The 19,103-nt window shown below is 44.3% G+C and overlaps 1 protein-coding gene across 2 annotated transcripts in view; it reads right to left on the bottom strand.

Moving 5' to 3' along the window:
• The window catches only part of ADAP1 (ArfGAP with dual PH domains 1), a 163,986-nt gene extending 147,739 nt beyond the window's left edge, over positions 1–16,247 (bottom strand). The window contains exon 1 of one of the 2 annotated variants that reach the window (XM_072597780.1): positions 15,670–16,247. In XM_072597780.1, coding sequence (XP_072453881.1) covers positions 15,670–15,751 — 82 coding nt within the window. In that variant the 5' untranslated portion in view covers positions 15,752–16,247. The remainder of the gene's footprint in view (positions 1–15,669) is intronic. The other variant, XM_072597779.1, reaches the window with a different exon arrangement.
• Between the last annotated feature and the right edge of the window lie 2,856 nt (positions 16,248–19,103).

Raw genomic sequence — 19,103 nt, 5'->3', positions numbered from 1 at the left:
TGCCTGAAATTCTACCATTAGTGATTCATTCCTTTGGATTAAACAGTGCCCTTTTCTTGTGGTTCTCCTTTAATAAATATTGCCTGCTGATAGAGTCTTATTGTATCTGATGATGAGTCATTTGTGGCTCAAAGAGATACCCTCTCCAGACTCAGATCAATCACAACTTCTCTACAGAGCATCATTGTGAGCCGACGTCTGGGAGGCATGGTGATGAGGGAAGCTTCTGCTGATGGCATCAGGTAGTCTGAGCTATATTCAAGATACCGTAAAAAGAAATGGTTCTTCCTGACAGCGGCTCAGGAGACATTTAGCTGAAAGGATTGAATACCTCTCTCCCATTTCTCTGTCTCTCCTTGTTTCTACCTCTCTCTCTCTCTACCTCTCTGTGTCTCCTTTTCTGCTTCTGTTTCCATTTCTTTGTGTTTGTTTCTATCTCTCTGTGTCTCTTTCCTCTGTCTCTCTGTTTCTGTATGTGTCTGCTTCCACCTCTCTCTCTGTGTTTCTGTTTCTACTTCTTTGGGTCTGTTTCTATCTCTGTCTCTCAGTTTCTCTCTGTGTCTGCTTCTACCTCTACCTCTACCCCTTTCTCTCTCTGTCTCTATGTCTGCTTCTACCTCTCTGTGTCTGTTTCTGTCCCCCGCCCTTCTCTCTCCTTCTCTCTCTCTCTCTCCTCTCCCCACTCTATGTGTGTGTGTGTGTGTGTGTGTGTGTGTGTGTGTGTGTGTGTGTCTGTCTGTCTGTCTCTCTCTCTGTGTCTCTTTCTACCTCTCTCTGTGTCGGTCTCCCCTGTTCGTTCTCTCTCTCTCTCTCTCTCTCTCTCTCTCTCTCTCTCTCTCTCTCCACATAACAAGCATCTTTTGGTTTAAGAATTTCTTCTGTCTATCTGTCTCTCTCTCTCTTCACACCCACACCTACATGTGTATATGTATGTAGATAGGGGCTGAAGGGAGGGGAAAGATTGAAAGAGGAGGAAGGCAGAGAAGGGAAGAGGCACAGGGAGATTCTTAAACCAAAATTATACTTTTCCGATACTTTTGCGTATCATGATTCTCACATTCCTCCACTCAACAAACAATTCTTATGTATCCCCATGTACTTTGCTAGGAGCAGAAAAAGATTGGGGCAGATACAGAAGATAAATAAGAAACTGTTCCCTGTCCTCAAGAATCTGACAATGGTCCTGCAACATCCCTCAGTCCGGGAACCTGGAACATGTTGCAAGTGATCAATTCTATCTCAAGGGACCCTTCAGGTTTCCCCAAGATGGATACTGAGACTCAAGAGAGTTTTATCCCACAACAGTCCACGAATCAGAGTCAAGCCAGGATGAATTTCCTAATAACTATGAAGTTCTGCCTTGCTTTCTTTAGAAAGAGTTTCTTTTATTCCTGTCTTGTTTTCATATCTCCATCATTTCTGAATGTATCCCTCCCCTAACCACCAAGTCATCCCTTGTGACAATAAAAAGAAAAAAACCCCCAAATAGTTCAGCAAATCTAACCAACATTTCCAATTTATCTGCATTTTTTCACACCCAGCTCCCCACTTCTGCAAAGAAGAGAAGGTGCATTTTCTTCTTTCCTCTTTGGGTCTGCTTTGCCTTAATGTACACAGACACAGACAGACACATATATACACAAATATACATTCACCCATCTAGGTTTCCCTGGGAATATGAAGAAAGTGGGACATAGGGAGGCAGGGATCTCTTTGCAGAAATTATATTGTTGGCATGCCCCTGGGATAACGGTAGGATTTGGCCAAAGACGCTCCTGATTGCCTCTCACCTCAGATTGACCATGAGAAAAGTGACCAATCCTGAAACAAGGGACGCACCTGAACAATGAGTCTCTCCACTGCCATGGAAACCTGCTGAGGACCTGGCCTCCTTACCAGGTACAGTGCCATGCAGACCTGGGCGCTCAGTGAACACCTGAGAGTGATGCAGCATAGGTCAGAAGGGAAACGTCAGACTGCAGTTTTCCCACTCTAAAAGCACGCCTGACCTCCTCGGCAATGAATACACAGGTACCTGCCTCTGTGTACCACTTCCTTCGAATGCCTGTGAAAATCTGAGTAGTTAGAAGAGGAAAAGGCTGAATGTATTCAACAGTGATTAAGCCTGATTCATTTGAAGGCCTGGTCTAGGGCCCACAAATAATGGGCATGTGGGTAAAGTCAGGGATTCTTACCTGGGTCTATGAGTGTGTGGACCCTTGAACTTGGATGGGAAAAAAAATTACATCATGATTTGAATATAATTGGTTTCCTCTGTAATTCTATTTTATTTTACGCTTTAAACACAATTGTTTAAAAACATCCTTCTGAGAAGGTGTCCACAGGTTTCAGCAGACTGCCCAAAGGATGGATTACATAAAAAAGATTAAGAACCACTGGACTATAGTGGGATTTCTTACCACACTGATGCCAGGAAAAGAGAATGAATGACAAGCCTTATTATGGACCACAAATCTTAGGTTTCTGGGCCTGCTTATGGGTGGGGAGGGTGACCTTGGATTTGGCTGGAGAAGTCCCTTTATCCCCCAAATGGTGCTCCTGTTTCCTTTTATGGGGCCTGACATTCCCCTTAAGAGAGGCATTTCTTTGCTTTTAGAAGGCTTTTCAAACTTTAAAAGCTCCCTATTAAAATCTAAATAGTCCGGGGAGAAAGGAAGTCTTAAAAATTTTAGTGGGGAAGAATGGATGTCAAAGACTACAAAAATAGGGGTACCTGAAAGGATCCCAGATTTAGATCAGGAAAAAACTCTGAAGGCCATCTTATTTTTCACAGATAAGGAAACCAAGGCCTAAAGATGATGACCTGCCTAAGGTCACACTGCTAGAAAATGGCAATCAGAATTCAAACCTAAATCCCCTGATTTTACATGTAGTATTCTTTCCACGGCGGCACACTTGCTTCCCTTAAGGGGGGTCGGGAATGGGGATTACAGTGAAAGGAGTGGTTGTGGATGGTCATTAGTGCCCAGTTAGGTACCTTTGGAAATTACCTTATATTACTTCTTTGTCCAGTCTAGGGAAACCTACAGACCCTTTCTCAGAAGATTGTTTTTAAATGCATCAAATAAGATACAGAGGAAAGGAAACCAATTGCAGAAAGGTGTGATTAACATCCTATGACATAGTCACATTTTTTGAATTTTCATTGCATATTTCCACTAAGCTGGAGTCAATTACCATATTTTAGATATAATTACAACTTTGAATAGTCTAAATTCAAATAATGTGACCACTTCAGGGATTCATTATGTTGTACTAACTGAGACCTAGTTGTATAATGAAAAATAATTATCAGACAATGAAACAGACAAGTTCACCAGGAGTGCTGGCAGGTATGTGCAGTCCCTGCTACTAGAAAGACTGAGTGTAGCTTGAGTTCAAGAGTCACGGGCTACAGTAGCCTAAAGCCAAAAGGCTGGCTAAGGAGGGCTAACTGACCCAGGTCAAAAATGGAGTAAGTTGAAGCTTCTATGCTGATCAACAGAGGGGCTGGGCTATTAACTAATGATGTGACCTTACACAAATTATTCCACTCCTCTGAATTTTAGTTTCACTATCCTTAAAATGGTGATAATAAGTTGGATGTGGTGGCACCCACCTATAATCCTTGATTGTTGGAAAAGTTGAGGCTGGAGGATCTCTGGAGCTCAGGAGTTCTGAGCTATAGCTTAGGTGAGTGTCCAGTATAGGTTCAATATTAATATGGTAAGCCCCTGGGAATGAGGGGCCACCAGATTGTCTAAGGAGGAATCAACTAACCCCACCTGAAAAATGGAGCAGGTCAAAACTTCCATACTGATCAGAGTTGGAAATGGGTCCATGAGTGGGAAGGAAGGAAGGAAGGAAGGAAGGAAGGAAGGAAGGAAGGAAGGAAGGAAGGAAAAAAAAAAACAGTTCATGGCCTTCAGGTCAATTATTTTCTCTCCCTTCCACTCTTCCCCCTCTACCATCCCCCAACCCAAAGCCCAAAGACTCTGCTCTTTACTACCTATATGACAATAGGAAAGTCATTTAATTGTTCAGGGCCTCAGTTTCCTTATCTGTAAAATGAGGGAAGTTTCATTTTAGCTCTCAATCCTGTATATATGACACACATAGATTATTATTCTTTTACAATGTTTAATTCCTCTGTGTATTATAAGTACAATATATGTATTATATACGTACTATATATTATATACATAATATATATTATTTGTACTAAATAATATATACATATAATACATATTATGCTATGGGTATTATAACCATAACATATAAAGGAATTAATAATTTTAACAACAACTAACACTTATATTACACTTTGAAGGTTTGTAGAGAAAGCACTTCAATCACTATATAAGCTTCATGGGAGAAAAAGTTTATTATTAATAGCGAGATCATGGAAGACTTCCTGAAGAAAGTGATCAATAGCTAATTGAAAAAAAAATAAAAATACAAGTGTTTGTTTTGTTTGTTTTCGGAGAGCAGAACCAGTGTTCAAACCCAGTCTCCTGACTCCAAACCTAATACTCACTTCCATCGAACCATGTTGCCATATAAGGCAGGGGGGCCCACGAAGGAAGGGAACAATGTCTTCGCTATACTTTGTATCTTCCCCTGGTGCTTAACGCAGGGTTGTGCATACAGCAAGCACTCAATAAGTGTGGGATTGAATAGGAAGGACAGGCTTAAAATTATTTTTGAGTTCTCACCTACAAAATAATATGGAAATGAGGCAGAAAATGAAAGGAAAGAGAGCACCCTGGCATGTGTGAGAAGGAACAATTGAGGGAACGCTTGGAGCTAACGCAACACAGAGGCCAATGGCCCCATCCACTGCAAAAGACCATGAATACAAACATATCATTATGTCAATAATATAAAACAAAAGTTTACAACCTGATAGGGGAGATAAGTAGCACAGATCAAGGTACTGAGGCAGCTGGTGGTCCGATTGGATAGAATGCTGGGTCTGGAGTCAGAAAGACCTGAACTCAAATCTTGTCTCAGAAAGTTACTATACCTGTGTAATCTGTGCAAGTCATTTAACCTGTCTGCCTCAGTTTTTTCAATAGTAAAATAGTACCTTCCTCCCAGGGTTGTTGCAAGGATCAAATGAGATAAGATTTGTAAAAAGTGCTTAGCACAACATGTGGCACATAGTAGGTGATTTATAAATACTTATTCTTCCTCCTCTTACAAGTATTAGGTAATAAATGATAAGCCTTATGAGTGCTACAAATTTAATTTTTTCCCACTTAATAGAATTTTATTTTTTTTCCAATTATACATAATGATGGTTTACAAATTTAATTGTTGTAAAGATACGGAAAAAGGAAGAAGAAAGCTCTCTTCTAGTGGTAGGGAGACCTCAAAAAGGATGTGGCTTTGAGTTCGGTACTGAAAGACAGAAAGATGCTGAAAGAGTGGGAATGGGGAGTGGGGAGCATATTCTAGCAAGAGAGAACAACATGAGCAAATGTGGAGAAATGGGAAACAACAATGAAACAGCCATAAGATCCATAGCTCTTTGGTTGTGAAGGGACTTCAGAGCCCATCTGGTTTAACTCTCTCATTTTGTGCATTAAAAAACCAAACAACCAGGGAAGTTAGTGACTTACCCAATATCACATAGGCAATAGGTGTCAGAGGCAGAATCTGAACTCAGAACTTGTGATTGTAGAGTTAGAACACCTATCCACTGTATCAGATAGAATGTGCATTCAGGGAACAGGAAATAGTTCATTTTAAAGGTTGATCTGAGCCAAAATTTGGAGAGAGCTGCTGCCAAACTAATGAGCCAGGGCTTTACATTAGGTCATGGGTAGTCACGAACCATTTTCGGGCAGGGGAGGGGAATGACCACAGTTGCACTTCAGGAAAAGATGGGATTCATAATGGTAGGCCTGAGTCATCAAGAAAAGGTTAAATTATGTTTGGTGCACTTTGTTTGATGAATTGTTGTGGCCAAACACTCAGCTTCAATAAATTTTCTTTACCAAACAGATAATTCCCAGTACACAGGGGAAGCATGTAGAAAGATTTCCATTTAAATGGTTAAAACTCAAAAAACTGTAAGTGCTTTAAGGGGTGAATGTCAGTTATCTGGAAAATTCACTTACCTGATGAGCTTATTCCTTCCCCACCCCCTACTACTGTCACAGATCTCAAGTCCTCAGGTGGTAACAACCTAAAATTTAGCTGGCTGACCAATCAATCCATACTAACCAACCAATCAATAAACAATTATTAAGTGCCCTTTATATGTCAGGCACTGCGCTAAGTGCTGGAGATACAAAAAGAGGCAAAAGACAGACCCTGCCCTCAACATACTCACAGTCTGATGGGGGAGATGACAACATGAAAACAAACATATACAAACAAGCCATACATGAGATAAATGGGAGATAATTAACAGAAGAAAGACACTAGAATTAAGAGGGGTTGGAGAAGGCTTTCTGTAGAAGGTGGGATTTTAATTGGGACTTAAAAGAAGCCAGGGAAGTCTGTAGTTGGAGCAGAGGAGGGAGATCAACCAGTCAATCAACAAGCATTTATGAAACTCCTCCTATGTCCCAGGTCTTGTGTTAAGTTCTCGGCGTGGGATACAGGAATGAATAAACTGCATTCTACTTAAGGTTCCATATGAAGCACATGGGAACATAAGGATCCAGAAGGGACCTGGTTCCACTCCTTCATTTGACAGATGAAGAAACAGCATTTCGGTAATTCTGTATCCTATCAGATGAATCTGGGCTGGAAAGTGTTTTCCAGTTACAGTCTCTGATATTTGCCCAAGGTCACAAAGGTGACCACTTATCAGTCCCATTAAGCACAGTGTCCCGCACATCCACAGGAGGAACATAATCAATGCTTGTTGATTGACCTGCTCAGTGTCAGACTAGGGCTGTAAACCCTGGTCTTTGACTCCAAAGCCAATGTTCTTTCCATCACACCAGGAGGTGCCAAGTACATGCCTCTTGAGAGACAAAATCACCACAGGAGAACTTCTTAGCTATGCTTTGAGATGTGAGGACTACAGTGACCATCACCTCAACAGGAAACACAGAGGCCAGCTTGGTGGGAAATACGAAGGAGTCACCCTCTGCCAGGCAGCTCTGCCTGGAATGTGTACCGATGCTCCTGGCTTTTACTGCAGATTTACTCTCATTCTTTGCCAGGAAATGACCCATATGGATAATTCCTTTCACTGTACACTCCCAGGATTCTTTCCCCTCCCCTCCTCCAAATATGGTAGCTGAGGTGCAAAGCTGGGGGGTCTGGGAAACAAGGGGATGCAGAGAGAGCCAGGGAGGGGAGGGAAGGGAGGAGAGAAGAAGGGATGGGAGGAAATAAGAAAGATGAAAGGAGAGGAACAGAGGTGGAGAGGGAGGGAGAAGAGAGGAGAGGAGAGGAGAGGAGAAGAGAGGAAGAATGCACTAACATTGGAGTCCTGGTAAAAGGATGTGTTCTGGGAAAACCCTCCTAATTCCTTTTTTCCTCTATCTCCAGCCCTGTTCTCAATCACGGCTGTCACTCCAGAGCCTGCCCTACCTCCCCTTCCTGCCTAGGGAGACCAGCCTAGATAGTTTGACACCCCCCCCACCAAAGCATGATTTTGATCTAGCCTGGGGTTTAGTTTAAGGGGATCAGACCAGATCAAAGAATTCAGTAGCTATTTCAGTTGAAACCCTAAAGCAACTGAGTAACTTAACAAAGCTGTCACCAGAAAAAAAAAATCCATCCCCTTTTAACTCGCCCTACAAAAGACCTGAGCATCATATGCATTGATTGGTAAAAATCCAAGGTGTGTGCATGAGCGTGTGTGTGCATGTGCACATGTTTGAGTGTTCATGTGTGTGTGTGTGTCTGTACATCGAGGGTGGTGGGAAAGGAATCCAATATTCATTCCTTTCTAGTAAGAAAACTCAGAAAATAGCACATCTCCCTTTCTCCCTTCCCCCTGCCTTACACTATATTCCAGCACTTGCTGTAGTCGATTCAGTTTCCAATCAGATGGCTTCATCGTAAGCTACAACCCCTATCAGATGGATCTGGGCTGGAAAGTGTTTTCAAGGGAAACCTAGAGGCCTGCTGACACGTCAGGCACATGATTTAGAAACGGCCACCCAGTTTGATGGAGTGCCTCACGTGCTGGGAACTAGACATGAAGCCATTACTGAAACGGTAATTCAATATTGAGAGGCAACCCCTCCCAGGAAGTCCTCCGAAGGCAGGGTCCCACAGTCCCCTCACTGGTAGTAGAGTTCAGAGACTATTTAAATCAGAATCTGGGATCCTTGGGTCTTGAGAGTTGAAAGGCAGCTCAGAAATCATCTAATATTATTTTATTGAAGGGGAAACTCAAGGCCCAGAGAAAGTGACTAGCCCAGGGCCACAAAGCAAAATAGTAATAAAGTCAAGATTGGAGTACAGGTCTCCTTATTCCAGCATCTTCCCATTGCCCCATGATGCTTTGTCTTCACTGGAATCTAAATGAATGATACTGTAATGACATCAATATATTTCTGGGGAGACACGTTAACAAATTAATTCAAACAAATAATTATTAAGTATCCACTATGTGCTAAACACTGTGCTTGGTGCTAGGCAATAAGGAAACAAAATAAAATCAAAACTGTTTCTATCCTCAAGTAGTTAACATTCTAGTGGTGGAATGGAACATGTACATGGAAAAGTAAATACAGGTAATATACAAATGAACAAAGTAATTTTAAGATGGGGCAGGGAGGTGGTGCAGTGGATAGAGTTCCAGGTCTGGGGTCAGGAAGACCTGAGTTCAAATGTGACCTCAGACACTTACTAGTTGTGTGACCCTGGACAAGTTGCATATCCCTGTTTACCTCAATTTCCTCATCTGTAAAATGAACTGGAGAAGGAAATGGCAAACCACTTCATATCTGACAAGAAAATCTCAAATAGTGTCATGAAGAGTCAGACATGACTAAAAAACTACTGAACAACAACAAAAATTTTAAGAGGAACAGAAAACAACTGGTGGGAGGCCAATCCATCAGCAAATACACAGTAAGCACTACTGTGTGCCCGAGGCCAGGTATCCAAATATAAAAGTGAGACTGTGACAGGGTTGGGTTTGGGGGGCAAGAGAGAAGAGTCATCATTAGTTCTTCTTTTTCCCCTCACCCCAAGATTTGCTCAGATGGAATTGCCCTGAGCTCTAAGGAGTGTTCTTTCCAAGTTTGGGAGGTCTCTTGTAACTGAAGAATAAAATAATCCCTGCTGACACTGGCATCAATAAAGACCCCTTATAGTGGGTGGCAACTAAGCCAGGCTCTAGAGCAGGGGTCTGTGGATAGATTTCAGGGGGTCTATGACTTGGATGGGAATAAAATCACATCTTTAGTTCAATGTAATTGCTTTCCTTTGTAATCCTTTTCAATTTATTTTATGCAATTAAAAACAATATTATGGCACTGTGAACAGCTGTTAATCTCTCCTACTGGGGGAAGCTCAGGCTGGTGGGTCACTTGTGTTTGGGAGTTGTGAGTTATTCTAGCTGATTGGATGACTGAAGGCAGGCACCAATGTGGTGAGTTGCCTGGGGAAGTGTGTTGATGTGGGGGGATCACCAGGGTGCCTAAAGAACAACAAACCAGTCCAGGTAAGAAAAGTGGAGCCGATTTAAGCTCCAGTCCTGATCAATATTGGGATCAGGGCCATGAGTAGCTGCTCTCCTTCCAGCCTAAGCAAGATAGGAAGATTCAGTTTCAAAACCAAAGCAAACACATTTTTCTGAGAAGGGGTCCATAGGCTTCAGTAGACTGGCAAAGGGACCCACCACCAAAAAAAAAAAAAAAAAGAATCTCTAAAGGAAGTTAGGGATCACAAGAGCAGATGTGAGGATGGAATACATTCCATAAATGGGGAATCACCTTGCAAAGGCATGCAGGCAGAAATATACTGCAGCCTCAGCTCATCTACTATATTCCTTTCTACTCCTCTTCTCTGGAAACCTGCCCCCCTACCACTACTCCCACCCCCTGGTCTGTGTATGAATATACATGTGTGTATATGTGCATATACATATTTATGTGTATATACACAAATATATATCTGTGTGTACCCATACACCCCTCCACCAAAATTCCTGGCAGTACCTAATCTTCCCTGCACCCCTCAAAATCACACAATTGAGGGGACCACCTACTCTACCAATGAGTAATATATTTGTCCCACTTTAAGGAATCATTTTCAATATCTGAAAAGGGCAGACTAGCACATCAAGGACTGATGGGGGTGGATGCTACATCCCAGAAAGCGGCAGGCAGAGATGCACAGGAGGAGAGACATCTGGTGAATCCCACTTCCTTCCTCTGGATTTCTGATGTGAACCCCCTTACCCAGACATCCCTCATCTCCAGAGCATCTAGACACAAAGACAGAGAACTAGGCAGGAGACCTCAATGCCAGGCTTTGCACAGAGGTGAGCCTTGGGGGTAGAAGCGGGGGATGCATTCTTTTGCTGACGCACAGTGCAGCTCATGCCATGAGTCAGCCCAGTTTACTGCATAAACCCAAGTATCAAGGGCTGGGTTTCCTACCGCCATGATCACCACCACTGCCAGGGGGAGGGGGCTGGGCACAAAAGGTGAACTTTGTATCCTCCTAGGCAAAAATAATCTAGTGTGCAGATACTGGGCTCCTCGTTATTGAGTGAGGGAATGGTCTGAGTGTCTTCGTGCAGAACACAGAGGGAACACAGTTTCCTAATAGCAAATATATACTCTCTCTTTTGCATGGGCACAGAATACAAAACAGGTCTACCCCAGTGTCCCCTCAATGAATTTAGGCCAAAGTCATGACCTGTTTGCGTTCCCCCTCTCCTCAGCCCTCTACTTTGGCATGGAATACTCTTTGGACAAGCAGAAATACAGTTGGAGGCAGTGGCAAGAAGAAATGGGAAAGTAAGAATTTCTGCTAAGCTTATTTCTGGGCAATATCTAAAAATTAATGAGGATCTGGCCTCTTATCAACACACAGGTGAGTCAGGCCCTGAGGACTCCTAAAAAAAATCTTTCTTCCATCTATCTGCTTTGTTATCAACTTCACTTTCTCTGCATTCCTAGTTTTCCAATTCACACAATTTGTACCAATTCTGTGGATTTTGATGCAAAAGCACTGTAGGGTAGGGATGCTTAAGGTATTTGGGGTCAGTATTGGGCTTTTTCTCCCCTCCACCTACAAACCTCACTCTGTAACTCACCTTCGCAAGGCTATAAAATATGGCGCCCCAGGTCTCCAAAATGACACCTTGAGATCTTGTAGCTTGGTTGATTAACAACTTAATTAATTAATTAACTCTTAACAACTATTTTGTGGCTATAAACAATGTCCTTTCACCCAGTTCCAGGGTCATTGCTATATTTAGAATGTCCCAAAAGTCCTAGTGTAGGCTTAAGCAATTAAAAGTTAAAATCACACTAAGACTTTGGGGACCTCATAAAATGTGTGTACATATTTTAAAAAAACAAACAATTTTAAAATACATTTACTTAGATACATCAAAGTCATTTTGCTCGTGTGCTCTTTCCCTCCACCAATTCAGATCCAAACATTTCTGCCTCCTAAAATCAGACTCACAGCTGGAAGGATCATAGAATCACAGACCTACATCTGGAACAACCACATAACAGATAGGAAAGGAGAGGGTTCTGAGGGTAAGGGAGCTCCCTCATTCAAAGGAGGGTAATTGCCAACAAACACCATCAAGATTATGTGTCCTCGAAGCACCTGAGTGAGGTAGGTTTGAGGTAGCAATGATCAAGTGGTTAAAATCAAAAAGGCCTGAGGCCATCTAGTTCAACAAGGGAAAACAGAGGTTAAGTGACTCGCCCAAGGTCATCCCCTAGGTAGTAAGCATAAGATGTGTGACTGAGACTTGGACTCAGCAGTGGAAAGGCATGGGTGAAGGGAAAACAAAATGCATTGTTTTAGGGAAAATGACTGACTTACATGTGAGAAGTAAGTGAGGCAGAAGACAAAGGCCATGCAGCAGATAAGGCTGTTCCTATCACCAGAGTGAGGAATGGCAGAAGGACAGCCTAGGGTCGGTTTGGTGATATCCACAGATTATTAAAAGAATTAGAGCAAGGCCTCCAGGACATTGGGTTCATTCTTTAGGGAGGATTTACAGAAAGACACAGAGAAGAGTCACACAGGATGTCTAGATGAAGGTGGGCTGCAACCTATGCCAGTGAGAAGAGTACCTATGTGCCAATAAATTAAAGCCCTCTCTCTCTCTCTCTGTATGTGTGTGTACACACACATATACACACAGAGATGCATAATATACATTTAATTAAAAAATAAATATATGTAGCTATAAGCAGATGCATAATGCATTGTATACGTGTGTATATGAATATGTGTTGAGATCATCCCAAGCAATATGGAAGCAAACAGGAGTTTGCCCTGGGCCTGATTGGAAGTGTGTATGCACACAAACATGTACATGTATGTATGTGCACATATGTATATTATATATACACAGAGTTATACACAGGTGGTAAAATGGATAGAGCCCTGGACTTGGAGGAAGACCCAAGTATCACTTATATTGAATCACTTAACCTTTCTTACTTTCTGTCCCTCATCTGCAAAATGGGATAATGACAACATCTACCTCCCACAGTTGTTGTGAGGATCAAATGAGATTCTACATGTAAAGTACTATATCCCATGCTATTAGAAGAGAGGCAGCATGGTATAAAGCAGTAGCTAAAGGGAATCAGGCAGATCTGCATTCAAATCCTGTTTCTGACACGAATTGGCTCTATGACTTGCTTAGGCAGTCAGTGTCCCCCCCACCCCCCATCCACATTTCTTAAGCCTCTAAGTAACAAAAGTGTTCAAGCTCTGACTCGGTAGAAAGATTTTCCATAGGAAGAGTTCCCCACACTGATGATATTACTGACAACAGAACAAATACAGCCAAGTGAAATGAGTCTTCTTTGGGGAGAAAGGTCAGGGATTATAAAACCACCTTTGTCATTCCTGTTATCATCAGGTGGCCCAGGACTAGTTCTGCTTTTTCTGTCAATTTCCACTCTTCCTACCCTCCCTCCCCCTACCATATGGTATAAAGACCTAGCCTAGTGGTGCTAAAAAGTCACTTGACACTTTGCATTCAGACAGCCTTACTAAACAACTGCCCCTTACTTTCATCATCCCCATCCCTGGGGACACATTAACTATGGGCAGGGATACCGGCAGGGATGAAGGGGGTATGGGGAGAATGAGGAAAGCTGCCAACTCAGTCAAATGAAACCTATGGGGAAGGCTTCTCTGGAAGCCATAGCAAGTACCAGAGCTTCTGGCTGGTGGGTGAATGTCTCCCAGAGGAGCCCAGAAGATATAAGGGTATAGCTGTAATTGGTCCACCTCAACACTCCAGCCCCAACAGAGTCCAGGCCCCTATAAGTCATGGCAGGAGAAGGAGAAGAGTGATAGAGAAAGCTCAAAATCCTCTTCCCTGGTTCGGATGGAACCTGCATGCCTTGGTGGACTTGGGGGTGGGGAGCTCTGAGGCAACATGGTACGGCACAAATGTTACTGGCTTCCCTCTGTAAATTATCTCCAACATATCCTGTCAATATCTTCTTTGTACGTAAGTTGTGTTTTATCTCCCTCATTAAATTATGAGCTCCCCAATGGCAGGGATTGTCTTTTATCTTTCTTTGCAGCCCCTGAGCTTAGCATAGTGCCAAGTACATAGTAGGTACTTAATAAATGCTAGTTGACTGACTGATGATAAAGAGTTCTTTCTGCATTTGGGATCAGAGGACTTGAGTTCAAATCCTGGCTTTGACATTTACGACCTGAGTGGACTTAAGCAAGGCTATGTCCAGTGGTATACAGTGGTACCATGGGTATGTCCAGTGCTCGGCACAATGTCTAGCATTATAATGCCTAGAAGAAAGTAGGCGCTTAATAAATGCTTGCTTACATGAATTGTTGACATAATCTCCGGGGGGGCCTTAGTTCCTCAGCTGTAAAAAGGAGTTATTTAAGGAAGGTGAGGAAGAGAAAAAAACCAGTGTTCATTAAGTGCCTACTACAAACACCTTCTATGTGCCAGGTGCTTTTGATCCTTACAACAACCCTTTCAGGTAAGTACTTTCCTTATCATCCCCATTTTAAAGTTAATGAAACTGAGGCAGATAGAGAAAGTGAACTGAATTGCCTAGAGTAAATACAGCTATGAAGGTTCTGAGGTTGGACTTGAATTCAGGTCTTCCTGATTATAGGCCCAGCTTGTATACATTTCATCAACTAGCTACCTAAATGATCTCCAAAGGTTCATTTTCGCCTTAAAGACTCCCAACTCTCTTCTTTTACAGAATCCCACAGAATGTTGGGGGAGGGGGGGGAAGCAAAGAAATCAACTAAGAGCCAGTGAATTTATTTTCTATCAACCCTCTATTTTATAATGAGAAAACCAAGTGCCCTTTGGGCAAAGCCACTAGTTCAAGTTCAAGACTTGGTATAATGGCAGTAAGGCTCTGAACAGAGTCTAGTCCAGTTCTCTTCCCATTAGAAACATGATGTTTCTTCTCCAGTTGATGGAAAACAAGTTCACCCGCTCTTAGTGAACAGCGCAGGGCTTTGGGGATGGTCCCTCAGATAACATCTCCAGGTAGGCCCAGGGATACAGGTGAACTCCTAGCTGCCTCCGCATGCTCTGGATTTTATCTGTGCAGCCCTTCAAAACTGGGGATGGGAGAGGATGTCTTTATTTCTTCCCCCATCCCTTTCTCAAAGACGCATATTCAAACTCAGGCTCACACAGAGTCGGGATGAGCAGGATGGACTAGGAGTTGGTTACACCCTTTCTTCCTCTCCTGGGCTGGATGTCCGTGGGACTCAGACGCCCTCCCTCCCCAATCACCCCGCCACGATTTCCTCTTTTCTCGGGAGCTGTTTTGCAATGGGCCAATGTGTGAAAGCAAAACACGCATCGGAGCAGGAGGGGGTGGAGGGAGAAGGAAAGGAGGAAGAAGGAAGGCGAGGAAGAGATGGGGGTCCCAGGGAATCCCGTCAGAGAACGGGGCTTCCCCCAGCCCCCCATTCATAGCGATAACTTCCATACCCTAAAGGGAAAGAGAAACTTCCAAGGGGAGACAGGTTCTACACATAGAGAGACGAGCTACAGGGGAGAGGGAAGGGGTACACACCTAACCCCCCCCCCCCAAGCTGGTAAGGGGGCAAACAGGTGCAGCGCTCCCAGTTTCCAGGATATGACCTTCCCCTCTAGGGGGTAGCACGAAGTGGTACCCAAGGGCCCAAAAGGGAGTAAGAAAGGTGAGGTTAGGACCCCGCAGTCTGGAGGAGAAAGGAAGGTACCCAGGGGTAAGGGCGGAGACTCCGAGAGGTCTAGCAAAGGCGCCCACCCACTCCCCCAGTGTGTGTGTGTGTGGGGGGGGGGCTACCCTCTCCCCCCGGCCAAGGGGCCCCCCAGATCTCGGGGGGGGGGGGTAGGGAGAGTCCCAGGAGGTCTCCCATCCGGGCATGGGAGGGCTCATCCTGGCAGACAGGTAGGTAGCCGGCGGGCTGGCAGAAAGGGACGGGCCGGCCCAGAGGCCCCCTCCCCCCAGCCCGCCCTGCGCCCCCCTCCACTCGGCTCACCAGGTGCCCCGCAGTCCGCGCACAGCTGGTTGCCGTCTCGGTGAAGGAGCTCGAGCAGAGCCCTCTTCTTCTCCTTCGCCATGGGTGGTGCTGGAGCCCGGCGCTCGCTCCCGGCGTCTCCTGCTGTCTCCGCCGCCGCCGCCGCCGCCGCTGCTGCTGCCCCCGCCGCCGCTTCTCTAAATAATCTTCTTGGGGTGGGGGGAGCGGGGCCGGAGAGGTGGGGGTGGGACGAAGGGCTACCTCGCCGCCCGCCGCCGGTGCGGCATGGGGGGCGCGGGGGCGGGGGCCGGGGCGCGGGGAGGCTCCGGGCTGCAGCGCGAGCTGGCCAGGGCGGGGACCCAGGCGCTATGCCATGGTCCTCGGGAGCGGCGCGCCAGCCATCCTCGCAGCCCCGGCGCCCGGGCTCCGGCGGCCTCGGCTCGGGCTCTGGTTCCGCATTCCTCCCCGCGGCGGAGGAGACACTGTGCTGCCGCCGCCGCCGCCGCCGCCGCCGCCGGTGTCGGTGTCTCGGAGCGCCGAGCGGGGAGCGCACGGCGCAGCCCCGGGCTGGCCAAGCTGGCACACGGGCGGCCCCCAGCGGCGCCTTCTGCCCCGCCGCCCCGGCGGGGGCCTGGACCCCACCTGCCCCTTCGGGAGCGCCCAGGCCAGAGCTCTGCCCTCTGCAGCCGCAGTGACCTGGGGTGCCCAGCCGCGGGGGCAGGGAGGGCACTGGCCCGGGTGGCACGGCGAAGGGAACCAAAACCTGCCCTTGGCTACTTTTTTCCTCCGGGGGAGGGAGCAGTCCCAGAAAACTGTTTGAAGATGGTCAACCAGATTTCTTACATAACCTTCTCTTCAACCCCTCCCTCTCCCCCTGCCAAAATTAAAATTTAAATAACCCAATTGCTTGTATTGGAGTTACCCAACTCTGGGGTAAAACAACAACACAAAACACCACTCTGACCTCAGCTTAAAATGAGGTTTGTAGAAATCCCTGGGAACTCTGGTCCTAAAATTCGGCCTCCAAGCCTCAATGCCTTCCCATCCCTCTGACCCCACCCCAAATGGCGCTTTTCATAGTAATGGACTTCTTTGCTTATGGGAAAACTTTTCCGGACAATTTCTGTCCACCTGGCACCTTCCTCAGGCAAACAGCCCTGAAGGGAATCATGGATGATTTAGATATGGAAGGGACATTAGGGGTCATCTAGTCTGGAAACAAAACCTAACGAGGTTTAATAATAATAATAAATTATATTTACCTAGTGCTTATTGTGTGGTACTTTACAATTATTATCTAGTACAATTTACTTCACAATTATTATCGATCTGATCCTCACAACAACCTTGGGAGGTAGGTGCTATTATTATTTCCCCTTTTACAGTTGAGGAAACTGAGGCAAAAAAAAAAGAAAAAAGGAAACTGAAGGTTGAGTTGCCTGGGGTTACACAAACAAGGAATGACAATCAAGGTTACACAGTATAGCTTAGAACAAAGATTTGAACCCAGAATTCCTGATTCCCACACACACTCTTGTCACAGTACCAAGGTGCCAAAACAGCAGGAGGCTCACATTAAAATGGTTCCAAATGTCCCACCCCCCAACCTGATATCTTCCCAGAAAAGTGGTGGAATTACCAAAGATCTGCTCCCACTCACAGACATCTCCCTCCAATGTATTTTGAGGGCTTGGAAAGTATTGTATAGATGCTATCTCATGAGAGCCACATGGTCGGGTTTGAGGTAGGTCCTATTATTATTCCCATCTGGCAGATGAGAAAACTGAGGCTGAAAGAGGATTAAATGATTTGCTGAATTACACAGCTAATAAGTGAAATGGAATTTGAACCATCCAACAGCCTTACCCACTACATCACTCTTGTTTGACTTTTGTGACCCATTGGGAGTTTTCTTGGCAGAGATGCCCAAGTGGTTTGGCATTTCCTTTTCCAAGCTCATTTTAGAGATGAGAAACTGAGGCAAACAGGATTAAATGACTTGCTCAGGTTCACGAAAGCTAGTAAGTGTCTGAGGCTGGATTTGAATTCAGGAAGAGGAGCCGTTTCAGCTTCAGATTTGGTGTTCCATCTACCAGCTGCCTTATTTGTCTATTCAGTTTTTCCTTTTAGTATTATTATTTTAATTATATTGTATTATATTATCATAATGATATTTTATATTGTTAAAATTATATAAGTAAGAATTATACTAATATTGTATTGTGCTATATTTATATAATAATAAGATTTATTGTGAGGATTGAGACAGATGAAAGAATTTTCTAAAGAATTCATATGCTTTAAAAAAATTAATCAGGCGTTTGATGGACATAATTTCTTGTTGTCTCTAGTTCTACTCCTCCTCCAGTTAAGTTTCAACTTTACTCATAGGCTAACACCCAGGGAGATGTCTAAACAGAAGAAATAAAGCTCTGCTGCTGCTGGAAAAGGGTGAGGTCATTAAGGTATTCACTGTACCTACATTTCCAGCCATATCTCCTAGTTATTAGGATCTCTTCCATCTTTGATTATTTGCTTTTGTGTTCATTGTTTTCACCAGGCTATATGATACAGTAGAAACTGCACCAGATTTGGAGTCAAAGGATCCAGGGTTCAAGCTCTGTCAGATTGTCTTGGTCCGATTACTTAACTTTTCTGGGCCTCAGTTTCCTAATCTGCAAAATGAAGGCCTCTGAAGTTCTTTCTGGCTCTAGAGATATGATGCCATGGTAATACCTATGTGATTTGGTACAAGCCATAACCTTTCTTGTCCTCAATTATGACAGGGTTGAACTAGATGACCTCCTAGCTAAGTTCTTCCAGCTCTAAATCTATGATCTCCCAATAGAATGAGGACAGGCATGGATCTGTTTTTTCTCTTTGTATTGACCTTTGTTACCCACTTACCCACTCAAGTTTCCCTGGGTCTTAGGCAGAATCCCTAATACAGTATTTTTTTATTCTGACCTCTAAGGATCATTAGGGCAGCTGGGTGGTACAGTGTATAGTGTTCCAGGTCTGGAGTCAGGAAGACTCATCTTCATTAACTCAAAACTGACCTTGGACACTTACTAGCTATGTGACCTTGGGCAAATCACCCTGTTGGCCTCAGTTTCCTCATCTGTAAAATGAACTGGAGAAGGAAAGACCCTCCATTTTAGTATCTTTGCCAAGAAAACCCTTAATGAGGTCATGAAAAGTTGGACAAGACTAAAACAACTCAACAACATAAAGATCATTGGTATAAGCCAATGAATAGAAATAGGGGATCCCTATTGGCTACATATTGACTTAGAAAGCCACATATGACATGATCTATATTTTATTATATTTTAATTTTAATCTGGTTTACTGGGGAAAGTTGTAGGCTACCTGTTACCATAGGCCTGCAAAGTATTTGACACCTCTGGCGAGGGAACTCCGGATCAAGAAACTTTGGAATGAAGATGCTTATT

This window comes from Notamacropus eugenii, chromosome 3 (assembly GCF_028372415.1).
Source record: "Notamacropus eugenii isolate mMacEug1 chromosome 3, mMacEug1.pri_v2, whole genome shotgun sequence".
NCBI lineage: Eukaryota > Metazoa > Chordata > Mammalia > Diprotodontia > Macropodidae > Notamacropus > Notamacropus eugenii.
This window is presented reverse-complemented; position numbering and strand designations above follow the sequence as displayed.